This window comes from Stegastes partitus, unplaced genomic scaffold, assembly GCF_000690725.1.
Source record: "Stegastes partitus isolate 25-593 unplaced genomic scaffold, Stegastes_partitus-1.0.2 Scaffold896, whole genome shotgun sequence".
Lineage (NCBI taxonomy): Eukaryota > Metazoa > Chordata > Actinopteri > Pomacentridae > Stegastes > Stegastes partitus.
Genome location: NW_007578627.1, coordinates 29,939 through 42,813, shown reverse-complemented (window position 1 = coordinate 42,813; position 12,875 = coordinate 29,939). Strand labels below are relative to the sequence as shown.

Here is a 12,875-nt window from a genome sequence, read left to right as displayed (position 1 = left end):
AGCGCGCAGAATTAGCCCGAAATTAATCACGTGTCTCCGCGAAGCGCTTAATGACGCCGGGAAAGCTTTGTAGCCGCAAAAACAAACAGCATCTCAACATAATGCCACTGGAACACAGTTTCTGTTTCCTGTTTTTGGTGAGCTGTACTTCTCTCTCAGATGCTTGTAGTCACTGCTTGCTGCCGTTGAACTATTGAGCTTGAAGACGACCACGAGTCTCCTCCATAGTGTCACCAATCAATTTTTATTTTCACCTGCCAGTAGTGAGCTACGGCATCATTTGTGGGAGGCTGACATTATCCTCCCTGTTCCCACACTTACTTGTGCGTGCATCTCGGCCAAAACGCAGGAATCGCTTAAACAGCGACAAAAACATGATCCCTCGCTGGCCTCCCTCCAACAAACAACGCCAATTATGCAGAAACAAGCTGGAAACACGGCTGCTTGGAAACCCCAGGACATTACAGCGGAGGATGTTGCCCTCGTGCACCCCGTTCCACCTACACCCGACTCCTTTCTGAGTTGTATATGTGAATTATAAAGCCTGTTTTAGCACAAGGCCGTTGTGCATAAAGCCACATAGCAAGAATGGAATATTTCTATCATTTATGGCTCCTTCTGGCTGCAAATAAACATCATTTTTCATTACTAAACGTGCTGTTTTGTGATCAAAAATGCATCGGTTATTAACGCCAGCTCTTCTTTTCTGTTTCAGTGCCAACAAAATGCAGAAGCAAGTGGAGGTCAGGATGGACGAGAGCCACCTGGAGCCAATCGTGGACACTTCTGAGGGCTTTTGCAGCTCTTTCTGTGACAAGATCATGAAGAACATGGTTCTCACTCTCACAATCCTTGGTAGGTTTGCAGTCATGTTGCTCCTACGTCCCATTCAGGGTCTCAGATGGGCTGGAGCGTTACCAATCACGCGTCGTGACACGAAAAAAAGTTTACAGATGTGAGAGAAGCACGGCGAAATCTGTTGGATTCGCCGCGAGGCACGTCCTCCGCTAGCTGATTTGGAGACAGAGTGCGGTGAAATTCAGACAGCGAGTGTCTTCCAAAAAATAAAAAAAAAATGAACACTTGGAAAGTGGACAAGAGCAGGCGTGGGCAGCAGGCGGGCAAAGATAAAAAGCTGCGGTGGAGATTGAAGTTTCCAGCGGCTCTCATCGTCTGCACCGGGAGTCCCAAAACACTCGCATCCTGTTAGATAGCATCATGATTTAATACGCTGCTATCTGACCGATCTTTTCTTTCCTCAGTTTCCAATAATTGCAGTTTTTATGATGTTTTCTGTATGACAGGAGAACTTATTAAAGTTATATATAGAAAATTGCATTATCACGGTGGTGTTTATGGTTTAACTTCCATATTTTACACCCAAGTTTAGTGTTCTCATGTGAGTGGGCGACGTTCAGATCGTTCATCGAGGCGTTAAAAACACTCATAAATAGTCAGAAGACATCAGGAGAGGCAGGCAGAGGAAGAGAAAGATCAATCTTATTATTTATCTGTGGTAGAGGCTGTTAGACTTTACATCAGATATCATTTTATGAATCCACACATCTCCGCTTGTTAGCAATTAAATCATTAATTGCGAAACTATGCTAGACTGTAGCATGCAATCAATAAGAACTAGTCAGAGGAAGTCAACCATGCAACAATAAGACTTTAAAAAACTATAAAAATCTGTCCAATTTAAACCCACAGCTCTGCCAAAAATCTCATGTTGTTGATGCAGCATCCGAATCAATCAAGTTTCAGGTCGGGTGAGATGTTATTTCTAATATGTGGGAGGATTTTTTTCTCCGCCGTAAACGAGCTCACCTGCATGTCTTTGGGCTGAATAGGAAGAAAACCACCTACATATTAGAAATAATCCACTCAGAAGACTCATTAGGTCCAGCACCTTCCTTTCCTCACCATTTAAATATGAAATGTGTTCACAGCTCCTCTCTTGATGTTCAAACAGCACACATTCATAAGAGGAGACTGTCTCGTTATATTCTGGGTCATTTAAATTACGTTGCAATACATTGAAGCGACAGTTAACTTTAATATTTAATTTGAATATATCAAAAAAAAGAAAAAGCTCTACAAAGGAGAAAAGGTTTTGTCTAAAATAAATTAATTGATTTCAACTTTTTTTTCTTTCTCTACTCTATATCTGCCAGTAGATGTGCCGTAACCAGGGAAACACATCAACTAAAGTCAGCTGAAACATGTGACCTCATGAAGTTTAGTTTCACACAATCATCACGGTGTCTTTAGACAACACACCAGATGAAAGGCTAATTAAGTCTCTGATGAGCACAGATGGAAGATTTTGTGTCGTTTGGACACTTGTTGATCCAAATAAAAAGCTGCGTAGCTTCTTCGTCACCTGGCTTCTGTGTTTGATTTGTTCTTTTCGCTCAACCTTCTCAGGTGTGTTTCTGGGCTCCATCGCCGGGATGCTCCTGCGGCACATATCGCCCCTCCCCGCCGACGTTATAATGATCATTGCCTTCCCCGGGGAGATCCTAATGAGGATGCTGAAGATGCTTATTTTGCCGCTCGTCGTTTCCAGCCTGGTCACAGGTGGGTGAGATGCAGTCACTGCTGCTGCTGCTGCACAACGCCGCTGAACTTGCACACGACTGTCCTGAAATGAGGTTGCACTCGTTGTTACCTGGGAGTCGAGCTGAGATGAGAGTGGGTATATTTTACTTTTTTTTTTTTTTCTGGCAAAACTGAGAAACGCTTCTTAAAAATTCCTGTTTTTGTGGAGAGAAGAAAAAGCAGTGTGGAGGACAGGAGGCACGCAGAGCACAACAACACAGATGTTACTGTTTTTCCACCTGGAAAAACTAGTTTCAGCGGAAACCACATGCGATTTCAGAAAAAAACTATAAAATCCATTGTTAAGTCTGTAAACAGACCTAGTTAGCTGTGTGCCTGCTGTGTTGGCAGCATGTCCACTAAAATACACAATAATGCAAATTTAGAAAAGAAAACATCAGAAAAATGTAGAAAAACACCTTTTTATTGTGCTTCATAGCTGTGCTGGTTATTGTAGACTTGATTTAAATCATGATGTACGTCTGAAGCACCTGCTCCATAAATGAATGTAATTTTGGACACAGTGTCTAATAATCACGCAAAATGCTGTTACTGAGCGTATAAACTAACTCGCTCGACTCCTCGGTTTCCTTTATCAAGCCACACTTTTATAAACACACACATTATGTTGAGACAATACGACACTATAATCATCCACCACTGCAGCGCTGCGACTTTGCTGATTTGATGATGATGATGTTGCAGCTTGCAGACACACAAACCGTGTTATTTTCCCACAATCTTGAGATTTCACAACTTTCTTCTGCACCGTCTCCTCGTGTTTATGCTTCTATACAATAAATAGGTTTTCTAGGAAATAATAATAACCACAATATGTTTATTTTCTATTATATTTTCTTAAGTAAAAAGGGGAAGGTTGTAAAATAAATGTGTTTGCAGATGATATTGAACTTATTATGAATATTTTTTTCCAACAAACTTGCAGTGATTACAGCATCATTTAACTTTTTTATGATTACTTTTGTGTCGTTAAGTACAAATATATCACTAAAGTGTGTGTAGATCTGTTCTTCTGAGAGTTTCAGTCACTTTGGAAACAGTTCACTCCTAATATTTCTGTGCAGAATTAATTTTTTTTCCAAATTATTTGTCTTCACAAACAGATAAGTCACGATCACAGCACCTTGTTAATTTCTTAATTCGGCTCAAACTAAAACTTAATTAGTCACCGTCTGCTATTAGTCATTAGAGTATTTATGTTCCTGTGTCTATGCCAACAGGGCTGGCCGGTTTGGACGCCAAATCCAGCGGCCGCCTGGGAACCAGGGCCATGGTCTACTACATGTCCACGACGGTGATCGCGGCCGTCCTGGGAGTGATCCTGGTGCTGCTCATCCATCCAGGCAACCCGAAGCTGAGGGCCAACCTGGGACAGGGGAAGAAGAACGACGAGGTGTCCAGCGTGGACGCCTTCTTCGATCTCATCCGAAACCTCTTCCCGGAGAACTTGGTGCAGGCCTGTTTCCAGCAGGTAGGAGGAAGCGCTCACCCACCACGACAGAAAATAAAACACAACCTGAATCATACGCCAAACGCTCCAACTGCTTGTTCTCTTCCTCTTTTTTTTTTTCCTGTCATCCAGATCCAGACGGTAATCACCAAGGTACCGGTGCCCACCAACAGAACCAAAGCACCTCCGCAGTTCACCGTCAAGAGGTCGCTTCAGTTCAAGAGTGGGATGAACGTCCTGGGTAGGTGAAAAAGTTTGGAGGCTCTGCACAGCTGAAGAAACACATTTTTATTTTCAGTCGCATAAAAACATCAGGAAGCAGGATGCTGCTAAAGAAAACAAACAAAACCTCCCTGGGTCCGTATTACCATGAATCCGGCTGAACTTCCTGCTGCAGCTTTATTAGTTCTACTTTTGCTTGTACTTTTCATGAGAAGTATTTAAATTTCGTTGTTAGGTTTGTATTTTCCCACATCCAGGATTAGATTGCATGCGGACTGTAACTGAACTGGACCGTTGGTGCTCACTGAATTACTGCATTGTGTGTCTTCCAGGTTTGATTGGATTCTTTGTCGCTTTTGGAGTCATTATGGGCAAAATGGGAGAGAAGGCCAAGCTCATGTTGGAGTTTTTCAACGTCCTGAATGAGATCATTATGAAGCTCGTTAGCGCAATTATGTGGTGAGTGCGGTTCACCGAGAGCACGAGCTGCCCGACCGTTCCCCTGTGCTACAAATACATATTTATGTGTAGCATCCCATCAATAAACGCTGCCTGTATGATATAAAAGTACGACACTGTGTCTATCTTCAGGTACTCTCCTGTCGGTATCGCCTGCCTCATCTGCGGAAAGATCATCTCCATCGCCGACTTGGAGATGGTGGCGCGGCAGCTGGGGATGTACATGATAACGGTGATAGTGGGCCTCATCATCCACGGAGGGATTTTCCTTCCGCTGATCTATTTTGTGATAGTGAAAGAAAACCCCTTCAAGTTCTTCATGGGAATCTTCCAGGCCTGGGTCACGGCGCTCGGAACGGCGTCCAGGTACGACGGGTTTTATGACGCATCTCTAACTCAGGCTTCTTTCACACTACACTGACGGGCAGCAGTAGCTTTCACACAAAGTGGTAGCTGAGAAGTTTTCTGGAAAGCAACACCTTCTGGCTTGGCCTCCATGTGGGATGTTTTTCCTTTATGTTTTATTAACGGCAGGAGATTCACTCTTTTCTTCTCTCCTGAGGTGAGCTTAGCTTTTTTTTTTTTTACAGTTCCTGCCTCTTCGAGAAAAAAAAAAAGCCCAAAAAACACTTAATTTTCAGACAAAACAAGCAGAGCAACTGCTGAGCCACAACCGCTGCCGTCCCCGTGAAGTTCACGCTTGAGTTGAATTCAAACGCGAGTCGAAGTTAGTTTGCGTTTCTTCCGGAGAATTTGAAGTCGAGACAAGCTTCAGCCTCTATGAGTCAATTTTATGTAAAAAATTAACAAGAATGAATAAATTAGCATAGTTCAGAGTGAATTTATTTCACTATGATTAGAAGAATGGTGTAATTAAATTTAAAATCTATTGCAAGTGTGCCCCATTTAAACTAACTCTCAACAGGCAGCCTATAATTTGTTCTTTATTCCTGCAAGTTTTGTTTTTTTACCACCAAATTGGGTGCAAAGTTTGCAAACTGAATCTCTCCGCACACTGTTCGTGATCGCCATAATACATTTTTTGTTGTTCTTGCTGCAGCGCCGGCACCTTGCCCGTCACATTCAGATGCTTAGAGGAGAACCTGGGCATCGACAAGAGGGTGACGCGCTTCGTGCTCCCGGTGGGCGCCACCATCAACATGGACGGCACGGCGCTGTACGAGGCGGTGGCGGCCATCTTCATCGCTCAGATGAACGGCATCGAGCTCGACTGGGGCCAGATTGTTACTGTGAGGTGAGAACGGGGCTGCAGAGAGGATATGGCGACACAAACTGTAGTTTTTCCTCATTAAAACCCCCAAGAAACCCTGTGATTTAGCAGTTTACTTCACGTAATAGTATGTTCTGATTATACTTGAGCCTTGCAGCCTTTTCTCCGTCCTCCCACTGAGAGCTGAATTTGTCTCCTATTTAGTATGACAGCCACCTTGGCCAGCGTCGGAGCAGCCAGCATCCCCAGCGCTGGACTCGTGACCATGCTCCTGATCCTCACGGCGGTGGGGCTGCCCACTCAGGACATCAGCCTCCTGGTGGCTGTCGACTGGCTGCTGTGAGCTCCACATCAACACCGCTGCCGGCACTGTTAAAAACATACAGACGCATTACGACACTGCGCAGGGGCTTTTAGTTTAGTTGTCTTGTTTTATATAACCAAGAAAAACCCTCTCTTCTTCCACTGTGAAGCCGCACAAAGCTTTATAATAAGACAGTAATAACACCAACAACAGTTTTCTTCAGCTGATTGACATTTTTTGCTATTTGTCTGCGGTCTGATGACTTTCTGGCAGGTTATTTTACTCCTTCCAAAGCTGCACATGTTCAAAAACAGACCATAGTTTGAATTTACAGATGTCTGCAGATGTAAAACGAGCGCCGTGCGTGTTCGGCTGGACTCTAACATATGTTTAGGGGGTGTAAAAAAACAACCACAAAAACAACTTATGCAAGTTTTCAGAAGAAAAACAATCTTCTTCGTTACTCCTACTCAGTGAAATCTTTGTGTTAATTCCACAAACATAGTCAATAACTACATGAAACGTTTGCAAAACCAGACAAAAGGTTTCAGCCCTGATATCACTTCGCTGCTGCCACCTACACACTCGCCTAATTACAGATATCATGCAGGCTATCTGTTAGCTGTGAGTAAGACACATGAAAGCTGGAAATTCTCCTAATAATTTGAACAAATTAGGAATTTAACTATTTATACGCCCCTACTTTTGTGTATATGTTTCCTTTTTCTGCTTAACAGTAGCGTATAAACACGATGGATTGAGTCAAATCATCCAACATGTTGGACAAACTGACGTACAAATTGCTGAAAAAATAGAAATTTTGAGCTGATAAAGCCAGATTAAATGGTAACGGATCACCAAAGTCATTAGACATCAACAGGAGGAGTGAGAATGTTGAAATTTGTGGCATTTGATCCAAATTCACACAAAACCTCATTACTTAAAAGTCCAAGAATCATCAGAATCATTAAGATTTATCCTCTGGGAACTAGGAATGCGTCTTCACAAGTTTATGTCAAACAACTCAACAGTTCTTGAGACATTTCAATTTTGAAAGCATTAAAAAAAAAAAAAAGAAGTTTTGACCTGATAATGCCAGATTAAACTGTAATGGTCATTAGAAATCATCCGGAGATGTGAGAGAGACAAAATTGTGTCACAATCCATCCAAGTTTTTGAAAAAATTCACACAAAACTTCACACTGACTCCAGAAGAAAAGGTTGAGATTCATCATCTGGGGACCATGAATGTCTCTTCATAGTTTTGTCTTAAAGCACAGTAGTGGACTGAAGCTAAAAAGACAATTACATTTTTAAATATAGGTGTTGTTCTTAGATGTCCCTTTGCTCTTGGACCCTCAGGGATCGTTTCCGTACCTCGGTCAACGTGGTGGGAGACTCGTACGGAGCGGGAATCGTGTACCACCTCTCCAAAGACGAGCTGGACATGTACGACGCCCAGCAGAGCCGGCTCGACGACTTCGAGATGGCAAAGACGCAGTCGTTCTTTGAAAATAACTCCAACCAGAATGTATACGCTCACCACAACTCAATCTTGATAGACGACTGCAAGGTACATTTCACGTTAACGGACATAGAGACGTGCATGTAGAAGGTCCTCCCTCAGCTCCGTGTTCGTCTACTCGTGTCTGTGCTCGTGTTTCCTGTTGGTGTGACCTCCAGCGTCGCTGTGTTTGTGTTTAGTAAGTGTCAGATCGAGGAAGATGTTTTTTTTAAAAAGTGGTGAAAAGCTAAAAGTTTATTGATTCACCTGTGCGTCGTATGAAAAAGCAGTTTTTGTGATACCAGCTTCACCGAAAGCTTTTTTTTATCATCATCATCTCATGAAACCCAAAGTGTTTATTTTTACACATTAATCACACCCAATGCATTGTCTTGTTTTTATTTGACTTGTATTTTGTTGTTTTATGTATTTATTTTTTTTCTTTTGTCTACTTAATTGGACATGTATTTATGGCAGCCCTGACCAAATTACAGTTTTTAAATCATTGGGCATCTTTTCAAAGACTTTTTTGTTGCTAGTGGTACACATAAAGACTGCTGTTTCACCGGATCTCATCCAAAGTGATGCATACATTCATGAAATGCCTATTTTCAGATCATTTGTTTTGTTGCTAGATTTCTGAAAAAAAAAAAAAAAAAAATCAGCAAACATCTGTTGATATTTCGCTGCATGTGTAATCATGAGTACTAGGAATGTAATTCGGTTGGGGAGAGAATCCATAAAATACATGGCCAAGTCTGGGAAATTATTTGAGCTTTAATGTCAGCAACGAAGCACACGACCACGATGATGATTTGCAAACAGAATCGCTGTTTCATTCCATCAGTGTTTTCAAAGGCGACGTGTTTTATATGCTCACAAACTTAAACTTGGGTCAAAACGGCCTGAATGTAATGAAGTAATGGCTTCTCTGCTCCCAACCGCTGACGGTCTGTGAATAACGGTGCCTTGGCCCCTATAGTTAGCTCTTCTTGGTAATTGCTTTCAGGTCACCATGGGCAAAAATGGCAACACTGCAGAGTTCTCTCTTGTTGAAGAGGAACCGTGGAAATGCGGATAAAGCAGATGCCGCCGCACCTTACCCTGAGTTTCACCAGCTTTTGCTTTCTGCCGACACAAAAAAAAAAAAAAATCAACAACAACAATAAAAAAAACAACATAAACACAAAAACACACACACAAAAACAAAATCAAGGGTTAACTGTAACTGCAAGGACGAACTGTTGGGACAGTCGGTTGCCCATCTGGGCAACTACGAATCAACAACTTAGCGTTTGCGCCACCGACAACAACACAAACTGTTTCATCTACAGAGGAATCTGAAATTCAGTTGACATCACTCAGGGCCTTACTTGGTGCTGCTGCAAGCTTCCCGTCCTGTCAACAACAAAATTAATCTTTCTACCTTGTGCAACATCTCTTCTTTTCTTTTCTTTTTTTCTTTTCTATCAAAGCATTTTCTTTTGTAGTTTAAACGGCAGAGAGATGATGTGTGAACGATGGCCTTGCCAGTAAAGTACAAGGACCAAGTGAGAGATAACATAAAAAACTGGAGTTAGCACTATGCACTATGAATGGCTTTGTGTATTTATGATTTCTGAAATGCTCTGACTTGTAATGATTGCTGGGCTTAAGATTTAAAATACTGCAAACTAGATTATTATTTTGTTTTTTAAAAAAGCATGAACTAAACGAAACAGCGCCTCTTGTGGCATCGAGGGGGAAGCGCAGGACATTTAAACACTGCAATACCTTTGACTGTTGTTTGACTTACGGGATTATTTCCCTGATGTCACACACGGTCAAGCCTAAGAAGAGAAGCTTAGGACTTAAGAGGAGGAAGGCGTGGCCTCTAAATGTGGCAGCCGGTACAGAATGTGTTGCAGAGAGCAAAGCTGAAAATAGAGGACATGAAGGGTGCCCTCCGGGGTTATTTCTTTCTGAATTATTTCTGTTTTGTATGTTCTTTAATGTGTGATGCACTGAATTTCTGTTAGTGGTCAGGAAAAAGAAAAAAAAACAAAAAAAAAAAGTCTGCCTGTATCCTGGACGATTATGTGTGAGAGCAAGAGAAGAAGAAAGCTGGAGGTTCAAAAACAAAAAGAAACGCCTCTCAAACTCTCAGCGGGCCAGTGCATTGTTCTGTGTTTTATTTCACACTGTTTATTTTATCTTTGCTATATGACAACCTTGCCTTGAAGATGTCACATGCAGAGTGCAGTCAGTATGATGACTAAGACATTTCTGGATTGGATAGCACGTTAGCGGAGGAAACAGCGCCACCTTCTGACTCCACCCAGAGTGAGGACCGCTGTTCCCTACCTCACAAGGTTACCAATGTTTTTGTTCACGCAGCAGATTTAGAGATAAAAAAAAAAAAAGAATAAGCTCGTAAAGACATTTTTCTTTTTAGTTCATAAGCTATGGTCGTGTCTGTTTAGCAAGTGCACACGAAATTCTGCCTCCAGCACTCGCATAAATCTGACGCCGTAACAACAAGGTCATTGAATCGTGGTTCGATATGTACATGTGTTTCACTCTGTGTAGAAACTCTGTAGAAACCTAACTGGTTTGTTCATTTCTCTTTCGTATAAGCAGCAGCTTATATGTTCTTCTTTTAAAGTGCCTCCTTGCACTTTGTGTATATACTCTCTTTAGATAAAAAAAAATGTACAAATCAAATGTATAGTACCTTTTGTCATCATATTTGTTTTTTGTTATGCTAAACATTTCTATAAAGACTATAACTACACATATATATATATATAAATATACATGTATGCAGCGATGTTAGTGCAAAGTAAGTTTTCTTCGATGGGCCACTAGATGTCTCCGTAGGTTGTGAATTTAGCGTTATTTATCTGCAAAAAAAAATGCTGTTTTTAGGAGAAACTTCAAAATGGTTTTCCAGGAAAGCGAGTCCAATATTTGTCACTTTTCTCTTATGAATGTTGTTCATGACCCATGTTGGTGATTTAAAGGCTCTGAGGCGGTTCTGGGTGAGAATGTCGGCAGCTACAGTTTGTCTACTTGTTGTTGACCTCAGTAAGCCGTCCAGCGTTGGAAGAGAGTCTGTCTCATAAATTATGAGCATACCCTGAATTTCATGTCAAAACCCCATCGTTTATTAATTCATTACCTCATCTAGTTCATTTGCTCGTTGTTCTGCGTTGTTCTTAGCTGACTGGCCGAGCGTAGCGAGTGTTTTCTATCAACATGAACAGGAATTGTACCACCTTTAGACGATAAAACTTCTATTTTCTATCTTTTCTTTTTGATTCTATGCACATATTGGTCCAAGAATGTATTAAAAAAAAATGTCCCTTTTACTTTCTTGACTAAAGTAGGACTGAATGGACCAAATAAATACCGCAAAAAAAACAAACAAAAAAAAGTATTTGTCCGGCAAATGGACTGAAAGTGTGTAAAGGTTTTAATACTTGTATGTAAATATTAACGGAAACAAATAAATGTTTATTGATGAACCACCGTTGTGTTTATTTGTCACTGGAAAGGAGGGTACAGGAAATGAACGGTCAATAAGTGCACCATGCAGCAGCTCAGGTGCTGTTTGGACCGACAGGAGGAAGTATTGCAGGCTGAGCACAGTTCGGTGCTCCGAGCGTCCGTGACGAACACGAGAAAACAACAGCAGCTTAAAATAAGTTACAATCCACAACAGTCTTCAATGAGATCATTACAAACACATGATAAAAACACACACAATAATAATTACAACGGAAAACCAAGGAGAAAAAAAACAAAACACTGTAAAGACTTTTCAGCTGCATTTTTTTGAAATAAATGACATTCACACTACCTGACCAGTTTTCTATATTGTATATGAGATTAACAAATCTCAATAAATATATGAAGTGACACATTGCCGCAGCTTCAAAGTAAAAGTAAAAGCTTTTAAAAGTCAGCAGGGAAAAAAACCAAAAAAACAGACCAACATTCGTACGAGGCTCAGAGCCGTCTAATTCCTCAGTAATACAACAACATTTTTTGGACAGCTCGGCTCCTCTGATCGAATTCATCTGCTTCGAATACAGTCTTAGGGTTTGTGTGATGGGTGTCGGGCCTCCGGAGAGTCCGTTCGCGAGCCTCGCTGTTAAGAATAACTCTCTGAAAGCTCGTCCAGGGGGATCACCGTGTACTCTGCCGCCTTTCCGTTCTCCCTGGGCTCGTCCTTGCGCAGGAAAGTCTCCATCTCCACCGCCCTCTGCTGGTTGGAGGGGTTGGGTTCGGTGTTTGCTGTGGACGCCTGGCGTGGTCCGTTCCACCTGCGCAACGAGGGGAGTTTAATTATCTTTGCTCAAAGAGGTTACAGTCACTAATATTGCTGTTTTTTTTGCTTCTGATGTTGAAAACTCACTTGTCTCTAGTAGCGATGGCAACGCAGAGCATCACAAGTGCTGCGACACCGACGATGAAACCGACGATAATGATCCAACCTGCACATATGGGAGAGTAGGCGTTACTAAACATGAAATGTCTGAAACTAGAGCTTAATGAAGCAGAAATGTATTTTAATTTATTATATGTTTGCTGGACTCACCTGGTGTACTGTGTCCTTTGTGCTGTTCTGGGTCTGGGATGGGAGAATTTATCTTCTCTGGTGTTTCTTTACCGTGAAGGAACAGAAAAAAAAAAAGTTAACTCTTGCACAGGCAATCAAAAAAGACACCATAATAATGACTGCAGGATTGATTATTGAGGCGAATATAAGATATTTACCATTACTGAATAGTCGACCATGGTTTTGAACGTTTTGCGTCAACTCCACAAACATTCCTGAGCCTGAGTCTGAGCCCAATGAATCGGATATGGTGATGGTAATCAACTCCTCGTCTACGTGTCCGAAACCAGGGCTCAGCACGCTGGTGGGTGAATCTGTGCTGGCCTCGGTGGTGGAGGGTATGGCTGTGGAGCTTTCATGCCAGGAGGAGGTCGGGAACATGTCTTCGATCTGTCCCAACGCGCTGCCCTCCATCGTATCAAATAACCCCCACTGAGATGCTTCCATAGTCGTGGATACAGTTGGTAGTTCAGCGGCATC

General features: G+C 41.9%; 2 protein-coding genes across 3 annotated transcripts in view; one reads left to right on the top strand and one right to left on the bottom strand.

The window, feature by feature from the left end:
* The first annotated feature begins 725 nt into the window (after nt 1–725).
* LOC103366006 (excitatory amino acid transporter 2-like) lies at nt 726–8,910 on the top strand. 2 transcript variants are annotated; one of them, XM_008293605.1, is made up of 10 exons: nt 726–855; nt 2,428–2,580; nt 3,843–4,093; nt 4,205–4,313; nt 4,627–4,753; nt 4,886–5,119; nt 5,814–6,008; nt 6,189–6,323; nt 7,651–7,861; nt 8,802–8,910. In XM_008293605.1, the coding sequence occupies exons 1-10, from the start codon at nt 726–728 to the stop codon at nt 8,871–8,873; spliced, it is 1,617 nt and encodes a 538-aa protein (XP_008291827.1). In that variant the 3' UTR covers nt 8,874–8,910. The 2 variants fall into 2 exon arrangements, with proteins under 2 accessions (XP_008291827.1, XP_008291826.1); XM_008293604.1 differs by having other exon boundaries at nt 3,843–4,313.
* A 2,374-nt stretch (nt 8,911–11,284) lies between these two features.
* LOC103366007 (flocculation protein FLO11-like) overlaps nt 11,285–12,875 on the bottom strand; it is a 4,535-nt gene continuing 2,944 nt past the window's right edge. The window contains exons 3-6 of the mRNA XM_008293606.1: nt 12,554–12,874; nt 12,375–12,440; nt 12,192–12,270; nt 11,285–12,099 (exon numbers count right to left, since the gene is read on the bottom strand). Coding sequence (XP_008291828.1) covers nt 11,928–12,099; nt 12,192–12,270; nt 12,375–12,440; nt 12,554–12,874 — 638 coding nt within the window. The 3' untranslated portion in view covers nt 11,285–11,927. The remainder of the gene's footprint in view (nt 12,100–12,191; nt 12,271–12,374; nt 12,441–12,553; nt 12,875) is intronic.